Source organism: Drosophila nasuta, chromosome 3 (genome assembly GCF_023558535.2).
Source record: "Drosophila nasuta strain 15112-1781.00 chromosome 3, ASM2355853v1, whole genome shotgun sequence".
Classification (NCBI taxonomy): Eukaryota; Metazoa; Arthropoda; class Insecta; order Diptera; family Drosophilidae; genus Drosophila; species Drosophila nasuta.
In genome coordinates, this window is record NC_083457.1 from 12,634,698 (window position 1) to 12,655,899 (window position 21,202).

Sequence of the window (21,202 nt, forward strand, 5' to 3'; positions counted from 1 at the left end):
GAGCCGACATTTTACTTACATGTGTCAAAGTGCAGCAGCCCAGAACTGAGAGAAGCCATCGACTACAGCACCCAGGCATAAGGAAATGGGGCACAAAAAGCGCACAAGGAATAAACTACAGGAAGTCGGGACGCGTATTTTTCAGCATATTAAACAAGCCAAGGGTTCAAACAGCAGGCAGGCAGCAGCCAACAGCTTCGCTCCTCTGAGTCCAACGAATTGGGCGCAATGCATTTGCCATTTGACTGGTGTTGCCTGCTGCGTGCTGCATGCTGCATGCTGCTTTCAACTTGCTTCTTTCTGCTTGCAACCTGCAGCCAGACGCCTCTCTCTCTCTCTCTCTCGCTGCTTTGAGACTTTCGTGGCCATGGCCTCTTGGCTGGTTGTCTCACTGTCTGTCTGACTGTCAGACCACGTTCTTGTCTGCTTGACGTCTCAATTTTTGGCTTTCTTTTTTACATCAGCGCTCTTCCTGCTCACGTTTTTCGGGCTGCCATGACGCATGACGTAGGTGTCTAGACTTGCTAATGTTTCCTCTTGCAGTTGCACTCATTCTTGGGCTGCTGACTCGACCAAGATGAAGATATAAAAAATTTTCTGCTGAATTATATAGTTTTTGGGTTTGTTTTCTTTATTTTGTTTGCCCAACTGCAAACGGACTTAAAGTTGCACACGTTGCTAGACTTGATTTGAGAGAGTTAAGCAGGCGCTTTTATCGCATGTATATGTTGTCCTTACTGAGTCCTTAATTGCCTGCCTTGACTTGCTTTATTTCCCAGTTGCCCAACTGGCGTACTCTGTGTTGAAAGCCAAATGAGCCAAGTGACAGGGCTTCAGTTTCGCTTGGCGCCTTATTAAATATTTAGTCAGCCTTTAAGATGACGCCGCTGCCATTGACTGCACGATGAGTCAGGCTGCAGGCCGCAGGGCATAGGACACTGACATACTTCTGCTAATGGCGGCAGCCAACTTGTAATATATTCCCCCGCCATTCCATTCGCGTGTATGTGTCGGGGAGTCGCATCGAGGAGCTCTACTCGCATTTAGAGCAACACAATTGCACGTTTTGTGTTTTTAGATTACAGCATTGTCTAGTTGCTGCCTCTCTGACACTCAAACACAGCCACAGTGACTGGCTTTGGCTCGAATGCTGACACCGCCTGTGCTTTGGCTTCAGCCTGTTGTGCATTATGTGTATGAACTATATCTTAATGCTGGCAAGCTCCTTTTCTCTCATTCTATCTCTTTGTGTGTCTCTTTCTTTTTGTATATTTGGTTCAAGTGCTGGCAGCGAACTGCTTGTCTATGGCTTTATTTTACTATACATCTGAGCTCTCTCTCTCTTTTCTCTCTCTGTGTCGCTGCTTTTTACGGCACGGTTTTGCGGCCATCATAAAATGGCATAAAGAAAGAAGAGCGAAGGCAAAGGCAAAAGCAAAATGAAACCAAAAGCGCAGCGCATAGTCGTGGCAGTAAAATGAAGTCTAAAACTAAATCCCACATAAGGTACGAACGTGCTCAACACAAATGCCAGGTGCTTACATCTGCAGCTCGTCCTGCGCGTCCTTGCTGCCCCTGCTGCTCCTGCTGCTGCGCGTCACATTGGCCGACTGTTTACCTGACTGAATTTTTACAGTGCGCCAGCTATTTGTACGAAGCTCTTGTTGTTTTTGCACTTACACACAAAGCGACACAGATAGAAAAGCAGACAGAGAAAGATAGAGTGGCGAGAGAGACTAGAGAGAGACGGAGTATACATACATTTACATTTCTATATATTGCGGCAAACTTGATGTACTCGAACAAAGCGCTGAGCAAACTTGCCAACGGCAAAGCTAAATCTAAGCCAACAGGCAGTTGGCCCACACTTTACCATTGCCTTTGCCTTTGCATATGGCAAACGACGCGCGCTCAACTGGAAGCTGTTAAATATCGAACACACATTTCTACATTTGCCACTTGCCACATGCTGCTGTCTGCTGTCTACCACCAAATGGACCCAGCACTGACTTTGCTAAATGGTCCGAGATTTGTGCGACACTTTCTGTTGCTGCCGGACCAGATAAGCCTGATGCATGGGCGAAAACTTTAAGTCACTCGCTGCACCTTAAATACACCAGAGATTTGAAGTGGAAGTGAAAGCATGTAATTGACATTAATTAAGCAAAGAATTCTTGAAAACAATTTACTGAATTTTCGGGCAAATGTTATACGAATTCTTGTTTAAATTTCCTTTTTTGGAAATTATGAAAAATGAAACAGGTATTCCGTTGACATTCATTTTTTATGAGCTTATCAGACACAGACTGTCGCACATCTGACAAGTTGCAGCACGGGGGCACGCACTCGACTTTGACTCGTAGCCAGACTTCAAACTCTGACTGCCAAAGGCAAGAAAAAGCCAAGTAAAAGGCAAGCAAAAGTCAAGACGAGTCGAGTTGGAAATGTGTCAACACCTGGTGTTGTCGCTGCGACAACATTGCCACTCTAGAAATTCAACTGATTTTTCTTTACCGTTTTCATAGAGTAATTGCTTTCTGTTGTTGCCTTTGCCGCTTGTCACATGCCGCACGCTGGCATTTGTCTTAATAAACTTGACTTCAACGGCTCCGACACTGGCATTTGGCCACATTCTGTGCCATTAACTTGGCGCTTGCAGCTCAGTTGCCAACGAACCAATTTGGTGGCCATTGCAAGCTTCAATCATTGTAAAATTAACGCCATAAAAAATGACGCACTTCTTGTGAGAAAAGCGTAAAGGCAAGCAGCCGCAACAAAGCTGCCAGCCAGCCAACAGCAACTCAAGTAAAATCAAATAAAAATCAACTGCTGACTCAGTTCGTCTGGAAAGCCCCAAAACAGAACAGAGACAGAGAAACACAAGAGAATAGAACTCCGAACAGAGTGCGGCATGCAAAGTAGAGATAAGAAGTGGAAAAAGAGAAAAAAACGTAGAAATAAAAACAACAACATGCAAAATTGTGGCAAGACGAGGATGGGCGTGGCAAGGCGGCAAGTCATTTACATGGCCACAAAATACAACAATGAACGACGCAGCAAAACAGAAATTGTCGAGCGGGGAGTTGAGGGAATTGCAAACGCATGAGTGCGTCTGCTGCTTGCCCAGTTCGTGTCTGTGTATATGAGCATAAGTACAACACACCAACACAGATAGACACACAGGCAGATGGGCCATCAGAGGCGATTTGGGCTAAACCGAATGCATTGGCCAGAGCAAGACGAAGAAGATGAAAAAAAGGTGTGAGGGGCGCCTTGGAGGAGTAAAACAAATGATGCAAATACGTTTTCAAGGCAACAACAGCCGACGAGGGCAAAAGGAAAGCGAAAAAGAAAAATATACGTGAATTTTTCTTGGCACATGGGCAATTTTTACCTGCTGGCAGTTCGCAGTTTGGAAGCTGTTGCCGTTGGAAGTTAAGTATACGTAACGTAAACGCAAATTTAATGCTTGAAAAATTCGCTTAAATGGATTTAAGTGCGGCATTATTTTTTGTACTTCTTTTCAAGCAGCTTCTCTGTTCTGTGTTCTCTGTGCTTGAGTGTGAGAGTGTGCGTTATCTTTGTGGCCAACGTTTTGCCTGGCAGATAAATGAAAATCTTCAAAAAGATGAAGTAGCAGTCCCCAACCAAGGGCCTTGGCCTCATCGTCGAGCTGCTTAGGCTTTAGTGTTTATTGTGGCTACTTATCGACTCAATACAGCGATGAGGTTCAGCTTGTGACTTGGCCGAGATTATTATGGGGAGGGGCAGTCTTCAGATTACGTATACGCAATTTAAAATTAATCAATGCATTTGCATGGCCCAACGACACTTAGGCAAAGGGTTCTACAATTAATTACACATTTGTTTGCTTAGCACGCACAGCGAGACTTACATACGTCCAACATCAACAACAAGCACATCAACAATAGCAGTAATAGGAGCGACAACCAAGTGCATTTGCATATTAAACTAGGCGACCCAGTTTCGCAGGCCCAAAGGGACCTCTACAATTTATGTCGTATGCATAGAAAAGCAATCGCTTTCGAAGCCCTCTCTCAACTTACGAGCTGCTTACCAGCTTGCCTGGCACTAATGCATTTGCTTGATTCGAATCATTCGCATTTCCATTCAATTGTAGCCTGTGTAGCTGTTTAGCAGTAGGCCAAGGAGAATCGCGGCGATGAGATGGAAATTTATATGCTGACGCAGCATATAATCTACGCGGATAGCGCTTAACCTCTGACCCTGATATTTAGATTCAAGCACTCGCTTATCGATGGCAGCAGCAGCAGCAGTAGTTGGGTGTTGGGGAACGCCAAAGGCACTCAAAATTTACGACTTGTCTGCCTCGTCGTTCCACAAGCCACACAGTTTTTTATAGGCAATTAAATTCTATAAGCCATGGCAACTGAACTGAGCGGAACCAAACAGCCTCTTTCTTTCTCTGTGTGTGTGTGTGTGTGTGTGTGTGTGTGTGTGTGTGTGTCGACCACTTGTAGGGTCTCCATTTCGTTTTTTTGTTGTATTTTCGAGATTTGCATATTGTCTGCTTACGATCAACTACATTTTGTTAAAGCTTAATAGAGCAGACCATCACACCAAAAAGAAAAAAAGGTCAAATGGAAAATGGAAAATGAGTGAGCAGCAGATAAAAAGAAAGGCAAAAACCTCGAAGTAAAACAGAGCACGCTGACGGGTTTTCGGTCAGTGATAACCTTCAGCATTATAGTGTGAAGTAATGAATATTAAAATGAAATTTACAGGGGACACACAAACACACACACATACGTGAATACACACAGAGTTGTACACTCGCATAGATGGATGGAAAATCGAAGACGCAGACAACGAAGCACGTTGACAGAGAGCAAATATTTTGACAGCTGTCAGTTGAAGAAAATGATTTTACATTTTCCCTTTTTTTTTTGCTTTTGCTGTGCCCGGGCGGCGCCTCCTTCTTTGTGTATTTTAACGGTTATTGTGTGTGTGTGTGTTTGTGTGCGTATGTGTCCCTTTCACACCAGCTATTGGGGTAGGGCCCTGTAGAGGGAGAAAGAGAGAGGGAGAGAAGGTGCCGCATGCCAAGCTGATAGACAGGCAGACAACGTGACTGCTCCTTTAACACCAATTGCTTTTTAATGCATGCATGTCCTGGCACACTGAAGGAGAGAGAGAGAGACAAACGATGAGAGTGAAAGGGGAGTCAAAGAGGGAGATAGCGCGTGAAGACTGGCAAAGCAAATATGTGTGTACGCAGGACGTTTAAAAAATTGATTGACATTTTTGGTGAGCACACACATTTCGTCTTATTTTATATGCAAAACAGCAGCACATACACATACTTACACACACACACACACAAACACACTTACAGTATGGCCATGCATACATATGTCAATGTCGCGCTGACAGACAATAATGACGTTAAAATGCTCAACATTTTCCTGCCGCTATTTGGGTTGCTTCGTCATTCACTCGATGAAATACCCCGAAAAACAGAACCCCGTAAACTGTAATACTGAATTGCTAAAAAAAAGATGGCCTTTGAATGTCAATGTGTGTTCAATAAAGAGCCAAGGTCTATATATGAAAATGACATGAACAATAAACAGATTTTGCACTTCAGTTTTCTGAATTGCCCTTTTCTCGCTTTTCATTTATGTTATTTTTAAAATCTGGCTGACATTGATTACAGGTTTGTCTGCCGAAATTAGAATTTTAAAAAAAGATTAACCGAAATATAAAAATATACCTATAACCATATTTGATTGAGTTTTATTTGATTAGCAAAGTCAGTTACACTACAAATTTAAATCAGACCTTTTAGCATTTTTCTGCTGAGTTCTCCAAATCTGGATACTCCCAAGTTTCGGGTAAAGAAGGTCCATAGGTCAAGCGATACAAATAGCTGTGCAAAAATGTACAAAGATCTTTGGGCTTAGGATGCAAATTGGATAGATCTGAAATCGAAAGTAGAATAACTTATTTGCAAATCACTAAATCAAATTAAATGAAAATATACCATTTTCTTCTAAGAATTTGGCCACATTCAATGCAACTTGAAAGGACAAATCATTGACTTCACGAATTGGGGGATACAAATTGCCAGAGTCTAAATCTTCATCTGATGTATAGTTGGCCACAACTCGAGCCACATTCAGGAATACCTGATGGGGCAGATGACGAGCTCGCATACTCAGAGCACCAAGTGCTATACCGGGAAAGACAAGACAGTTGTTAGCCTGGCCAGTTATATGGCGTTTGCCATTGATAACAACTGGGGGGAACGGTGATCCAGAGCTGAAGATAACACGACCCTATTGAAGAAATTAAATAAATACATAAATAATGAAATCAATAACAAATTATAAAAACAAGTAAGAAAGTGTAAGATACTCGCTACTATTTTCAATAAAAGTAACAGAGTGCGGTATTATTCTCAAAATACAGGAAACTAATAGTGGAATATACTAAAATATACCCGAGGCTATATTTTATATATTGATAAACAAAATATAGCGAAGGTTATATTAGGTATTTTGATATAATATTACTTTTTATACCCGCTACCCATAGGGTAGAAGGGTATTATAACTTTGTGCCGGCAGGAAATGTATGTAACAGGCAGAAGGAGGCATCTCCGACCCTATAAAGTATATATATTCTTGATCAGCTTCAACAGCCGAGACGATCTAGCCATGTCCGTCTGTCCGTCTGTGTGTCTGTCCGTCTGTGTGTCCGTCCGTCTGTCCGTATGAACACCTAGATCTCAGAGACTATAAGAGATAGAGCTATAATTTTTTTTCGACAACATTTGTTATGTTTGCACGCAGATCAAGTTTGTTTCAAATTTTTGCCACGCCCACTTCCGCCCCCGCAAATAAAAAAAATCGAATAACAAGCGTAATTTTAAAGCTAGAGTTACGAATTTTGGTATATATAATAATTACTATAGTAGTTATGATTCCTAAAAATTTGGTTGCGATCAGATAAAAATTGTCGAAGTTATTAAAGAAATACTTTTGTATGGGCAAAAACGCCTACTTACTAGGGGTCTAATTTGCTTTGGCCGACAGTCTGGTATATTGTGCTGTCTATGGTATATTTTGAATGCGGTACTATATCGATATACCAAATATACCATTTGGTATATTTTTTTTTGGGTTTTAGTAGTATATTTGGTATATTTTGAGAAATATACCGCAAAATATATTGCTTTTATTCAAAATGGGTAGCGGGTATCTCACAGTCGAGTACACTCGACTGTAGCTTTCTTACTTGTTAAATATATCATAGAGTGGGGAACGGACAGACAGACAGACGCATATGTGGACATGGCTATATGGGGTACAATAATATTAATATTCACCTCAGTGTGTTCAAATGCCTGCTCAGCTGTGCACTCGGCATTGGATGTGGGATTGGAGAGGGCAAAGATTACAGGGCGTTCATTGTATTCTGCCATCAGACGCAGCACTTGTTCATTGATCAGTCCTCTTGTGCCAGTGGCAGCCAAGAGTATGGCAGGCTTTAGTTTTTCCACAGCCATCGCTAGATCTTTTATTGGCTCCATTTGCTTTGCATAGCGACATGTCTCTTCATTCAGACCCTGCGATTCTGTGGTGAGAAGACCATGTTGCTCAAGAACGTAGATATTTTTGGGGGCCTCCTCTTTGCTGACTCCACGCGATATCAGCTCTTTGCACAAAAGGTTCGCAATGCCAATGGCAGCGCTGCCTGCGCCAACAAAAAGAAACACTTGATCCTCCAGCTGACACTTCAGCAGTCGCTCGGCAGCCAAAAATCCAGCCAGACCCGTGGCAGCTGTGCCCTGAATATCATCATTGAAATAGCTGTACTTGTACTGATACTTCCGGAGGAACTTGTATGCATTCGGTGTGGCAAAGTCCTCGAAATGTATAAAGGTGTCATCGCCAAAGCACGTCACAGCCGCCTGCATAAATTCCTCCACAAAATCATCGTATTCGGCGCCTCTGATTCTCTTAACACGAGCGCCCACGTAATGTGGATCGTCGAGCAGCAACTGATTGTTGGTGCCCACGTCCAGCGTGATGGGTAAAAGAATTTGCGGTGGTACCCCACCAAGTGCGGTGTAAAGAAATAGCTTGCCCAAGACAATGCCCATGCCATTGGCTGCCATGTCGCCAAGCCCAAGGATGCGTTCGCCATCTGTGACGCAAATGCCACGCACACTCTGCACGCGCCAGTTCTTTAGCACATCGATAATGTGACCACGATCATAAAGCGTCACATACATGCCCATGCCCATGCGATAGACCATGGAGAACAGATTGACAACGCTGCCAACCGTTGGTGTATACATGATGGGCAAGGCCAGCTCTGCATTCTCGCTGATGAAACGATAGAAGATGCGTTCGTGCAGCGATCGCAGTGACATCAGATACGTATACTGACCGAGTGGATCTTTGCGCGACATAAAGTTGTTCTTGGCCACTTCGACGACCTCTTCCATGGATCGAAAATTGCAGGGCATCAGACCGTGAACGCCCAGCAATTGGCGTTCCCTTAAAGTGAATGCGAGTCCCTGCCAAAGACACTGATTTAATATTTGCCGTGGAATGCAAGTTTACGCACCTTGTTCAAGCGGGAATTCATGATGACATCCGAGTTATTTCGCACTATTTCACTGTAGGGATCTGAGTGTGTACAACGCCTCACATGATGGCAGATTCGCAGCCAGTTACGCGGAGAGATGCGTGCAATTGAATTTACGTTTATCCCTTTGAATGCCATTTATAAAATCAAATAGTAAAAATCATAAAAAAAAATAAAAGACTTGGCTACACACGACTTTCAATTTACTTAGCATCAAGAACAATCTAAAAACGAAATCAAATATTTCAAGGCTAGCTGCGTTGCTTCTTCGTCTTCTTTTCCCACTCGTCCGGCAACGGAACTGAGGGCAGCTCTGGATATTCCCAGACGGGCGGCAACGATGAGTCGTAATTAGTATAATATTGCTGCTGCTTGATGAAATCACAGATATCATCAGGCTTCGGAAACACATTGCTCAATCCCTTGTCGAAGAAATATTTTGCCACATTCACGGCAATATCGAATGCCACATCGCAAGCTTCGACTGTGGTCGGAAAGAGTTTCTCTTCGCCCGGATAGTGTTTCTCCGCATAGTCGGCTAGCGTTTTAGCAGCAACCAGAAATACATCATCGGGTATTTTAAAAGGTCGCGTACACATCACGGCCAAGGCGACGCCGGGAAAGGCAAACGAATTATTTGCCTGACCGGGAACAATGCGTTTGCCATTGAATACCACGGGCGGAAAGGGGGAGCCGGAACAAAACAGAGCACGACCCTGACAACGAGATGAAATATAGTGAAAAAGAAGAAAAGAGGTATTTAATATATGTGCTAACCTCGGTGAAGTTATAGGCCTGCTCGGCGGTGCATTCAGCCTTGGTTGTTGGATTCGAAACTGCGAATATCGCTGGCCGTTCGTTATGCTTTCCCATCGTGCGAAGTACCTTCTCTGTGAAGATGCCAGCCGAGCCTGTAGCACCCAACAATATAGATGGCTTGAATTTCTCCACCATTTCCTCGAGGCTATTCATCGGTGGCATATCCTTGCAGAATGGTTTCAAGTCTGGTATCATCACTTTGGTTTCTTTGGTGACCAGTCCAGACTGGTCGGAAATGTAGATATTCTTGTAGGCGTCCTTCTCGGTGACATTGCGCTTCAGCAGCTCCTTGATGACCAGCTTTGCAATGCCTAGACATGCGCTGCCAGCGCCAACCATAAATATAACATGATCTTGCAGAGGCTTCTTTGAAATACGCTCCACGCCTAGGAATGCTGCCAGCCCAGTGGCAGCTGTGCCTTGGATATCATCATTGAAATAGCAGTAGCAATCCTGATACTTATTGATGAACTTAAACGCATTCGGTGTCGCAAAGTCCTCGAAATGTATGAGTGTTTGCGGTCCCCAGACCTCGACCACAGCGTCCATGAATTCTTGCACAATCTCCTCGTATTCGGGACCCCTCAATCGCTCCTGACGTATGCCAATGTACAGCGGATCAGCGAGATGCGTCTGATTGTTGGTGCCCACATCCAGCACGGCGGGCATCAGGAATTGAGGTGGTATGCGACCAAGGGCCGTGTACAAATCCATTTTGCCCACTGAGATGCCCATGCCATTGGCCCCCTGATCGCCCAAGCCGAGAATGCGTTCGCCATCCGTAATGCAGACGGCACGAATTTCTGTATGAGGCCAGTTCTTCAGCACATCGATCACGTGGCCTTTGTCGTATCGCGTCACATACAGCCCAAGGGCGGTATAGTGCAAGAGGCTGAACTTGACACACGCTGTACCCACCGTGGGCGTGTATATGATGGGCATACACTCGTTCACTTTTTTGGAGATAAACTCGAAGTAGAGACGTTCATGGCGTTGTCTTAGTGCCCGCAAGAATATGTAGCGATGCAGATCGGAAGTCTGGTTAGCGAAACTCTCAGAGACCGCATACAACTGTTGCTTCATTGTGCGATAGGCAGGCGGCAGAAGTCCACACAAACTTAAACGTTGACGTTCCTCATAAGTGTAGCCCATGCCCTGTGAAAATAAGCATGCTTAAGGCGGGTCACTTCTCCACAACATCAGCTCACCTTATTGTACTTCGGGTCCACAGATTTCCGATAATCACTTTTCGCAATCGTTGGCATCCAATGGGAGTATCGCACAGTGGTAGAATTTGGTTGCCTTTTGTGGCCCATCGACCAGCTGAAATCGATTTAGTATTGAAAGCTATTAAAAGTCGCAATAAAACTCACCCGATGCCACGACCTAATCCATGCAGCACTTGTCTCTGAGCCATACTCTAAATTTAATATTTAAACAACAAAAAAAAAAAAATACAACACAAAATAAAGTCTTTAAATAAGGTTGTCATCTGAATAGCTTCCTGTGATTTGTAGGAGAGATTGGATTGAAATTAGTTGGACAACAATTAATTCAATTGAGAGAGATTGTTAAACATGACTGTTCTCACAGTTACATTACAAATTGCAAAATTCGAAACAAGCAATGGAAATTTGCATAAGGGTCAACTAGTCAGTTGGCTAGCTGAGCCTGCTGACAATACTATTTAGATGCTTACTTATTATTCATTATGTATTATTATGCAAATCACTGGGCAACTCAATGTCTATGGCTTTGCTCATTTTAATGAGCATGTTTTCTTTTTCTTTACCCAAAGTTGTTGTCGTGTCGTGCTGCCTTTTGGGAGGTGGCCTATTGTCAGTGGGAGCTCATTAGATGTCGTTTTATTTTGGGATGTTGACATCTACACAGCGAGAGAGAGAGAGAGAGAGAGAGAGAGAAAGAGAGAAGAAGTAAGAGATTGAGTCGATGTGAAACAAAGTATAAAGTGGAAAATGGGAACAACACAAAATTGACTTTTAGCGCTGCCATCAAAGGATTTGTGTTTTGAAATAAAAAGTTGCCTACTTTTCAGCGCATCAGCGCATTGCTTACTAATTGCGCCAAATTAGTTGACAACTTAATGTCGTAAAAATTTTAGCTAAATGCCTCAATCTTTCGTTAATGACATTGACAGTGGAGCCACGAAGCATTCGCCGTCGTCGTCGTCATCGTCCACATACATATAAGCATGTATTTTTGGAGGACGCGAGGCACGTGACGTTTCCTAGTACGTGACATTCTAACCGCATTCGTTGTCAAATCTGCAAGGCTCTTTCGCCTGTTGTGCTTGTTTACCAAGTGTGTGTGCGCTTGAGTGTGTGTGCATTGTTCTCTCATATTAGAAGTATACATGACTTCTTTTGTCTGGGGGTCTGCGCCTTATGCCGCCCCATAAATTAGCTTTGTGTGCCTAAATTATAATAGTTTAATTAGTTTTTTGTACGCCTGACACACGCTGCTGCTGACAGTTTCATTAATAGATGCATGAACTTTAATTAACTCAAGTCAAAAAGTCAACCCACTGAATAACCTTTAAAAGCAACCAAATCTCTCGCTCTTGTATTTTACCCTGCGTATACGCAATATGCTTAATCTTTCTCTCTTATTTCTATTATTTACAGAACATGTCAGAGACTTTAGTTGTGGGCCGCTGCACTATAAAACCTTCTACATGGATGAGCGCAACAATGCGCTCTACGTTGGCGCCATGTAAGTATCCTTATCCTATAACCATATCCGAGCTAAGGAATAACCACGAATTTGCCTCTTTTTCGACCAAGTGTTAGATTTATAAGTAGACGAGGAAACTATGCAGACCAAGTTCTTGATGTTCTCGCATCTGTGTGTGCCTCACACCAAACTGTGATAATTACACGCTTCCGGTCTGACTGTGCGAATTTCCGGTTGCAGGCGTAGCAGCTACTTTTGCTGCTGCATATTTCATTTTCGGTCGAGAGTTTGTTGCCAACACTGTCGGCATACATAATTATGAATTAATGCGGTAGGGTAAGGGGCCAGAGGCTAGGGGTCGAGACAGGTCGGGGGGTTGAGAAAAGGAGAGAGAGAGAGAGAGAGAGCGAGAGCAAAGCCAGGTCAGACTAGTTCTCCAGCTCAATTTGACAATGGACGTCGTTTGCTCATTTGTCTGCCGCAAGTTTAACATGGCCGCATTTTAACAGTTGCGGTCTCTCGAGTCGCCTAACGAGGGACGTGCGAGGAGGGTTCAAAAGCAGCCAAACAAAGTAACCAAAATTACCACTTGACTCGTGCGCCATTTTTCCAACGCAGCCACAGCACCGTCAGAGGGCGGCGGTCGTCGGAGCATCATCGTCAGTGAGGCCTTCGTCTCCTGCTGCTGCTGCTGCTGCTGCTAGTCCCGAAATGAAGATTAATGGTTCAGAGTTGTTGAGGGCCAGCGACAGCGCCTAAAACTCTGCCGGAAACTACATAAAACACACTTTAGCACCGAGTTTTGTCGACGGCTTCCCCTTTTTCCCAGTTGAAACTTTGGAGTGGCCCTAAAAGTGCCACTGAAATTGCGGCTGCCGCTTAAAGTTCGCCAGCGCAATTGTGTCTGTGTCTGTGTCGGCGTCTGTGTGAGTGTGTGGCAATATTGCGACAGCGACATCGACATCGATATATCCATCAATCAATCAATCAGTCGCAAGCCTTGGTGGCCATTGCAAACGCAGCAAAACGTAGCGACGCCGCAGGTGCGGCAAAGCCTAAAAGTGTGCGACGTTTTGCGGCATGTGCAACGCAACCATTTTTCAAAAAAAATACTCACACAGCAGGCAGATAGATAGAACGGGAACGGCACGAAAAAGACAATTTCAATTGCTTAGTCGTTGGCGTTGGTTTTATAATGACAAACTGACAAACTGATGATGCCTTCTGCTCGATGTCTAATGTGTCTATCTGTGTCACGCCCTTGCTGCACAGCATTAACTTATCGTATGTCACGGCACGAGTTCGGGATTAACTCAAGTGTCACTTGCATGTCCTTATAAGATCCAAACGAAACAACAAAAAAAAAAAAAAAAAAACAAAGCGTAATTTATTTCCCATTATCTCTTGCAGGGATCGCATATTTCGCCTCAATCTGCGCAACATCAGTCAATCCATCTGTGAGGTAAGTGAAATGAAAGTGGAAGTGAGAACATTAAAGTGAAAGTCGTTGTGGAGATGGAATGTGGAATGTCAATTGATTGCAGGTGGAAAGGAAAATACGAAATAAATAGCGCATGTAAATGGACAAGATACACACAGAAGCTGACACTCTCAGCCACTTGAGTGTTGCTTGCCAGACAGCTAGACAAGGCAGGCAACCAAAGCAACCAAAGCAGCCAAGAAGGCAGGCAGGCAGGCAGTTGTTGACACACTCAGACACACACCTACATATGTTACACCCACACATACTCATACACACACATATGCTGAACTCACTTGCAGGCTTTTCACCTGCGCAGACAGTAAAGTGGTTTTGTTGAGCGTCTCTACACGCTCCGCTTTCGGCTTCTGCCTGCTGCTCCATGCACTTTGTGTCATCTCCGCATCTCTGCATGCAAACATTTGCTTGCAATGTGCTGCTTTTCAAGTGTTTTGCTCTCAATTCCATTTACTTATGCATTTCGAAATATTCTATTTATTTTAGAAATGTTTCATGAATCTGCGTCCATCATAAATTGCATGTCAGCTATTTCTCCTTGAACTACATTTTCAATAAGCCAGCAAACTCAGAATTGTTGAAAATATAAATAGAAGTAAAGTTTATTTTTTTTTATTTAAATTGTAAAATATTTTCATTCAAAATTTTGTATATTTAATTAGGAAAGTAGTTTTTTTAATTAAACGGTTGCAGTTTTTCAATAAATATTTAGAAATTGTTCAAAAGTTCAGTTGTTTTTTCTTATTACAATATTTAGTAATTATTTAAACGTTCAGTAGAGCTTTCAAAGTAAGAAAAGTTTGCATGAAAAGTGCATTTTTTTGGAAATATTTTTATTGAAAAGTTATCACATTCAATTGGAACAAGTCAGAAAACTACAGTGCATAGGGTGCAAAATATGCCAAGTAGGAGTTTTTGCCCTATCTGAAAGTGTTTCTTATATAACTTCTATTTTTATCCGATCGCAACCTAATTTTAAGGAATCATAAAACTGTTCAATAAATAGTTAGCAATTATTCAAAGGCCCAGTCGATCCTTCTAGATTACAAGAAAAATTTATTTTAAATTAAGATTATTTGAAAATATTTTTATTGAAAAGTTGACACACTAAATTAGAAAAAGAAAATTTGTACTCAACGATTACAACTTCTCAATAAACAGTAATTATTCAAAGGTTGAACCATTTCTTCTAAGTAAGAAAGTTTTGCAACAAATTCCTCTGTGCAAAAGACATTAAAAGCCTTTCAGTGGTCTAGGGAATTTACGATATTCGGAACTGCAAGCCAAATCGCTGTCAAAAAATTTGGATTTTTCTTTGCAGCTGCACTTCCGTTGTGAACAAGAGAGTGAAAGAGAGAGAGAGAAGTTGGGTAGGCGGACAATTGAACTTTAATGATTTCGTCTTGAACTATCAATATCCGTTTCCGTTTCAAGTTCATTGCATTGGCATTGGCATTTCCCACTTGCCACTCTCATTTCGCATTTCGGATTCGTATTCGTATTCGCATTCGAATGGAGTAACCATTTGCTGCCGTTCGCCACATCTTTTGAGCCATCCTAGCGCCACTTTTGCCCCAGTTGCATCAAATGCTTTCAACAGCAATTATTTGTGCTCTCTCCCAAGCCCAAGCCCCAGAGATCCATCCGTTCAGTGCTCAGACTTTGGTCGAGCACAAATTGCGTTTCAAGTTGAATCTGAATCGAAGCACTTAGCCACAGCTCAGGGCTCCAAGTGCGAGTGGCGTCGCCTTAAAGTGCAAAGCGTGTCTAGTGAGGCGGGCAAACTGTCAACAGGACAGGATATTGTGTTCTGTCCTCCGCCTCATGGCCAGAGCGCAAAGTGTGTCATTTCTCAGATTTCTATATACGTATATAAGTTGAGTTCTGCTTATTGATTTGCCGTGGAATGCACATGAACAATTGCTGAGACCAAGTACACACCAAAGAAAAAAAAAAGAGCACAAAAAATGAACATTTATCGCAAACGTGCGACAATGCCAAGTCGCTGCTAAAATTGCCAAAGTTTTCCTTTATATTTTCAGTTTTTTTTTGTGTTCTTCTTGCTTCCGCGTTGGCGTTCAAAATTCAAGTGCAGGCGAAAATCGAATTAGATAAACAAATGCTCAACGTGAGTGAAATAACAACGGACAACAACAACAACAACAACGAGAACAAATAACAATAAATACAAAAAGCAGCAGCAGTGCCTCACCAGGCATCGACATCACACACACACATTCATTTACCCACACAACCACACGAGATGGGCGTCTTGATTGTACGTGTTTTGTGTGCTGGCGACACACACACAAACATACTCAGACGCACACAGTCGCATCTACAAACAATCTTCAATTGTTGCTCTCTCGTTCTCGTTCCCCATTGTTGTTGTTTTGACTGTCGCGTCGCCTTCTTGATAAGCATGAAATTTTATCACGCTTTCAATAAACTTTTGGAATATTTGTTAAGCGTGTCGCATTCACCGAGCGACCCAAATTAAAGCGTATATAATATGTTAAAGTGTTTTTAAAATAGCTCTATTGTTTGACTTCGTACGCAACTTAAAGTTTTCTTTATTTCTTTGCAGCGCGATGTCTTAATACTGGAACCAACTGGCTCCGACATCCTCAACTGTGTGTCCAAGGGCAAGAGAGAGGTACGTTTTGTGTTATATACAAACACAGTCTAGATAACATATTGCCTTTGAGCTCATGCACATATTCATATCCCTTGCAAAATTTAACAAAATAAATTGCAAGTATTGCAAATATTTGCAAGCATCTATTTTGGCCATCATCTCGTTACCTGAAACTTATGCATTTGCCTTCATTTTCCCTCGCCCCTTAAACACACCTACACACTATTATTTTGTTACTTTAACTATTGTTTTCACTATCGAATACACACAATATTGGGCACACATCAAGAAGGTCGAGTGCCGGAATCATATTCGTGTCATCCAGCCGATGAACTTCAATGGACATCGTCTCTACGTTTGCGGCACTAATGCGCACAACCCCAAGGATTATGTCATAAATGTGAGTAACCGATTTGACAAGTAGCATAATTATACAAGAATATATATGTATGTAAATAAGTCCTAGACTTTGTCAGCTAATTGTGTGCGTCACTCAAGGAGTTAATTTCGCTGGCAGCAATGCTACAGAAACTCAAAATTAAAGTCAACTAATGCGCTTTACTCACCCTTCTCTCCTCTTCTTGTGTTCTTTCTTTCTTCTTTCTCTCGCAGGCCAACTTAACACATTTACCCAGATCCCAGTACGTGCCCGGCATTGGGTTGGGCATTGGCAAGTGTCCCTACGATCCTGCTGACAACTCAACCGCCGTCTATGTGGAAAACGGAAATCCCTTTGGTTTGCCTGCGCTGGTAAGTCCAAGTCGTGGCAAGTCTCGCAAGTCTCGCAAGTCGTCGTCGCAATGCCGACGGAAGGAAAAATAAAAGGGAAACAAAAAGAAAAGTGAAGAAAAAAGAAACGAAAAATGTCAATTGTAATAAAATTACAAAAGTAAAGTAAAGGCAAAGGCAATGGCAATGGCAAAGGGCGAAAGGCGAAAGCGAGTAGAAAGTAGGAAGTAGGCAAGGAGCAGCAGCAGCAGCGGCAGCGGCAGCGTCGCTTTGGGGCATGGGAACGTGGGGCATGTGGCAAGGGAGAAAAGCAAAGTTCTGGGAGGCCAAATGGCAAGAAATTTAAAAGAGTCGCAATAAAGCAGCTGAAATTAAATTAGAGTGAGGCACACACACATAGGGACTGAGAAGCTATGAAGTGAATCGGGTCTGAGGCACGTGCTTACACTTTACGCGTAATTGTGTGCGTGCCTGTGTGAGTGCGCGCGCGTATGTGTTTGTGTGTGTGTGTGCTATGCCTTTCCTTTGCCTTGCAAAATCAAATTTCCCGAATATTTGGCGCTAATTTGCCTGCATTGCCAGCGATCCAACACAGAGACTAAGGTTAAATCCATTTGGCTTTTCTCTTTCTATTCCCCCTTTTTTTAGTATGCCGGAACGAACGCTGAGTTTACTAAAGCTGATTCCGTGATATTCCGTTCGGATCTGTACAACTTTACAACCGGTCGTAAAGAGGCCAACTTCAAGCGGACCGTCAAATACGATTCCAAATTACTGGACAGTAAGTTTTGTTTTCCATTTCATTAAATATTGTACAGAATTGATTTGAATTGGCATCCAGATCAACAAAAACAAAACACAATAATTTCCAATTAAAATCGTAACATTCATTTCATATTTTCCGAATATGTTTATTGCCACAACACAACAATTTCACTCAACAAAAAAGTACTTCGGATTTACTTCAACTAATTTCGTTATTTAAACAATTTATTGCAAAATCCAACATTCCACAAATAGAAATTATGTTCGCATCGAAAATTCAACCAATTCTCTTAACAAATATTTTTGGTTTTTATTGCAAACAAATTCGCTGCTAACAAACCAAATAAATGCAATTCAAAATGTGCAGTAAAAATTGAATAGAAATCTACAATTCGAAGCTCTCAAAAGCTTTTTTGTTATATTTACTCAAATGAAAATAAAATTTCGAAATATCTTTGTAATAAATACAAATATTATTTATTACTGCAAAATATTTTTTTAAAGAAATCAATATTTCATTAGATTGCATGATTTAAAGAACTATTACTTAAGTGAAGCTCATAATTTATTTCTTTATGTACCCGCTATTCATAGAGTAAAATTAGCTGAAGTTAAAGTTTTTAAATTTTTAAATTGTTTGCCTTTAATTCAACTTGAGTAGCGAATATTTCTCAGTCGATTACGGTAGCTTTCCAACTTATTTTAATGTGTATTTAGCATAAAGTATAACTCTTATTTTAAATAATTTTTATAGCTTTATTAATTTGCAATTTAATTCAATTCAATTCATAATTTTTTTTTTCGTTTAATATTTATTTACTATCATACAAATAATTCTTTTAAATTATTTCGATAGTCACTTCAATATTTAATTTAATTCAATTCATTATTCTATATTATTTCAGAACCCAATTTCGTGGGCTCCTTCGACATTGGCGACTTTGTGTACTTCTTCTTTCGGGAGCACGCCGTGGAGTATATCAACTGTGGCAAGGCCGTTTATTCACGTGTGGCACGCGTGTGCAAAAATGATCGCGGTGGCAAGTACATGATCAGCCAGAACTGGGCGACGTATCTTAAGGCGCGGATGAACTGCAGCATATCGAGCGAGTTTCCCTTCTATTTCAACGAAATCCAATCGGTCTATAAGATGCCCAACGACGATAGCAAATTCTATGCCACATTTACAACGAACACGAATGGACTGATTGGCTCCGCGGTCTGCAGTTACGATATAAGAGATATCAATGCGGCCTTCGAAGGTTAGTGTGGAGGGAAAGAAGCTTTAAATGTGTGGGAGTGAGTGAGTGTGTGTGTGTGTGTCTCAGTGTGTGTCTCGGCAAGCGTAAGCACGAGATTTATTACATTGGCAATAATTCTCTGTGGCGCCATTTTTACGAACGTGCATGTGGTAGCAGCTATGTATGTTTGACTTCTTCCAACGTTTCCCATTACGTTTCAGGCTGCAGCTGCCGGAAGAAATTACGCTCACAGGTGCTGCCAGCTGTGTGTGTCAATGTGTGGGTGTTTACTGGTATCTATGCTTGCTTGTGTGTGTCTGGATGGGTGTCTGCCGTACACAGCAGCTTTGGCATTTTAGCGTTAAATGGCGCGAGTTGAATTGATGTGCCTCTGCCACTGCCTTTGCCACTGGGGAGGCTGCTGCTGCTGCTGCTGTTGGCAAGCTCGATGCTTGGCTGGCTTTAAATGCTTTAACATTTGCCACAAAATGGCGTGCTGCTCGGCCAAGGGTAGCAAACAGCAGGCAGCAGGCAGTAACGGTAACAAGATATGCGTGACAGGTGTTAACAACGCCCATACAGCCCTTTGTTGTTGCTGCTGCTGAGTTGCAACACGCAACTCACGACGCATGCATTTTGTAATGCAACGTCATATGCACACTAACAACAACTATGAAAAAAATAGAATTCTGCTGGCACTGCATAAAATCTGGCATGCAACATGGCAAACGCATGTCATAATTTAATCCAAACTACTCGCAAAACGAGCGGCAATCTCTCTCTCTCTCTCTCTCTCTCTGTCGCTTTCGAGCATGTGGCAAGTGCAAGCATGTACTTAAGTACGAATATATATTTCTATATGCTTGTTCTCTCTATTAACATGCAAAGTGCATGCTTTCAAATAGTAGTTGCAAATGCTCAAGTTTTGTATATGTCAGCACAGCACAACTACACACAGCTTGTATTCAAGCAAAACGCGACATCTACAGATGTGAAATTCATTTCCGTTGCAATTTCACTCGAATTCAATTTGTGCTGAAGATTAATCAGTTGTGTGCGGTATGACATGCTTGTAGAAAGATTGCGAATGGATTAAAGTGACATTCAAATATACCAGCATACATATCCGAATTCGTATTCGTATTCGTATGCATGAATTTATTTAGGCGACAGCTGCCAAAATCAAGTAGCGCCAATCACACAACTGTGCAACTGAATGTGCTGGCACTTTGTTGAAAAGTTCATTAACACCATAAAATTGTGTGTATGGAGCACTGCCAAGACCAAGATACAGACAAACGGACATACGGACAGACAGACGAATCACAGACTGATGGCGACACAGCGAGAGCAGTGAAAAAATCTGGCATACACTTAAAATTCATTATGCAATGTTTTGCGGGCATGTAGTAACACCCAGTGCGATATGTGTGAGAAAAAAATGCTCCAGAGCCAGAGCAATTAATTATGAAAAACAAATGATTATGCAGCAAACACTTTAAGTACTTGGCAGCAAGCCGAACTCTCTCTCTCCCGCTCTCTTTGTGTAATTAGTAGTTCGAATTGCATGGTGTTTTTGTTTTTGGTCAGACTCTGTCTGGCGTGGCCACAAATCAGCGCCAAGAGCTCGACAATTTATCATTTACCACACAGCTCGCTGACACACATAAATTTAACGTAGCATACTTTTCTGGGCTGCACTTTTATGCACTACATAAAATACAACTCACCCTCTGTTTCTCTTATTTTTCTGTTCTGTGTTCTGCGTAGGCAAGTTCAAGGAACAGGCGACATCGAATAGCGCTTGGCTGCCCGTGCTGAACTCTAAAGTGCCGGAACCACGTCCGGGCACATGCCACAACGACACCGCAACACTGCCGGACTCGGTGTTGAATTTCATACGCAAACATCCGCTAATGGACAAGGCGGTCGATCATGAATTTGGCAATCCGGTATTCTACAAACGAGACGTAATCCTCACCCGCCTTGTGGTCGACAAGTAAGTAAAATGTGTAAATGTATTCATTAGCGAGCTGCAGTTCTCTCCGTTTGCTGCTGGCAACAAGCCACGTATCTATCTCTGTCTCTGTGTCTGTGTGTGTTTGTGTGTGTGATTCGCTTGTTGACATTTGCCAAGTTTATACAGAGTGCAGTCCTTGTGTTAGCCACAGCCACACA

At 42.3% G+C, this 21,202-nt stretch overlaps 3 protein-coding genes across 5 annotated transcripts in view; 1 reads left to right on the forward strand and 2 right to left on the reverse strand.

Moving 5' to 3' along the window:
- The window catches only part of LOC132790822 (semaphorin-2A), a 59,977-nt gene that overhangs the window by 33,514 nt on the left and 5,261 nt on the right, over positions 1-21,202 (forward strand). For 2 of the 3 annotated variants that reach the window (XR_009632834.1, XM_060799532.1), the window contains exons 3-10: positions 12,105-12,192; positions 13,564-13,615; positions 16,239-16,307; positions 16,579-16,689; positions 16,902-17,039; positions 17,667-17,799; positions 18,689-19,045; positions 20,795-21,023. Coding sequence is in view for 2 of the 3 variants with exons in the window: in XM_060799532.1 (XP_060655515.1) it covers positions 12,105-12,192; positions 13,564-13,615; positions 16,239-16,307; positions 16,579-16,689; positions 16,902-17,039; positions 17,667-17,799; positions 18,689-19,045; positions 20,795-21,023 (1,177 nt within the window). In the remaining variant the exon portion in view is untranslated. The remainder of the gene's footprint in view (positions 1-12,104; positions 12,193-13,563; positions 13,616-16,238; positions 16,308-16,578; positions 16,690-16,901; positions 17,040-17,666; positions 17,800-18,688; positions 19,046-20,794; positions 21,024-21,202) is intronic. The other variant, XM_060799533.1, reaches the window with a different exon arrangement.
- Positions 5,751-8,778, reverse strand: LOC132791059 (NADP-dependent malic enzyme-like). The gene is made up of 4 exons (XM_060799841.1): positions 8,620-8,778; positions 7,373-8,569; positions 6,026-6,320; positions 5,751-5,963 (listed from the first exon to the last, which is right to left on the reverse strand). Exons 1-4 carry the CDS (start codon positions 8,776-8,778, stop codon positions 5,827-5,829), a joined length of 1,788 nt encoding a protein of 595 aa, XP_060655824.1. The 3' UTR covers positions 5,751-5,826.
- LOC132791058 (NADP-dependent malic enzyme-like) lies at positions 8,827-10,956 on the reverse strand. Its single transcript, XM_060799840.1, has 4 exons — positions 10,833-10,956; positions 10,668-10,782; positions 9,418-10,614; positions 8,827-9,356 (listed from the first exon to the last, which is right to left on the reverse strand). The coding sequence occupies exons 1-4, from the start codon at positions 10,874-10,876 to the stop codon at positions 8,892-8,894; spliced, it is 1,821 nt and encodes a 606-aa protein (XP_060655823.1). The 5' UTR covers positions 10,877-10,956; the 3' UTR covers positions 8,827-8,891.

Excerpts from the sequence above, each read along its gene's own strand:
- LOC132791059 (XM_060799841.1), bottom strand. The coding sequence starts at position 8,778 with ATGGCATTCAAAGGGATAAACGTAAATTCAATTGCACGCATCTCTCCG. Across the intron at positions 6,321-7,372 it reads AGGCATTTGAACACACTGAG|GGTCGTGTTATCTTCAGCTC; the intron begins GTGAATATTAAT and ends TTTCTTCAATAG. Across the intron at positions 5,964-6,025 it reads CAAATTCTTAGAAGAAAATG|ATCTATCCAATTTGCATCCT; the intron begins GTATATTTTCAT and ends TTTCGATTTCAG.
- LOC132791058 (XM_060799840.1), bottom strand. The coding sequence starts at position 10,876 with ATGGCTCAGAGACAAGTGCTGCATGGATTAGGTCGTGGCATCGG. Across the intron at positions 10,615-10,667 it reads TGGACCCGAAGTACAATAAG|GGCATGGGCTACACTTATGA; the intron begins GTGAGCTGATGT and ends TTATTTTCACAG. Across the intron at positions 9,357-9,417 it reads AGGCCTATAACTTCACCGAG|GGTCGTGCTCTGTTTTGTTC; the intron begins GTTAGCACATAT and ends TCTCGTTGTCAG.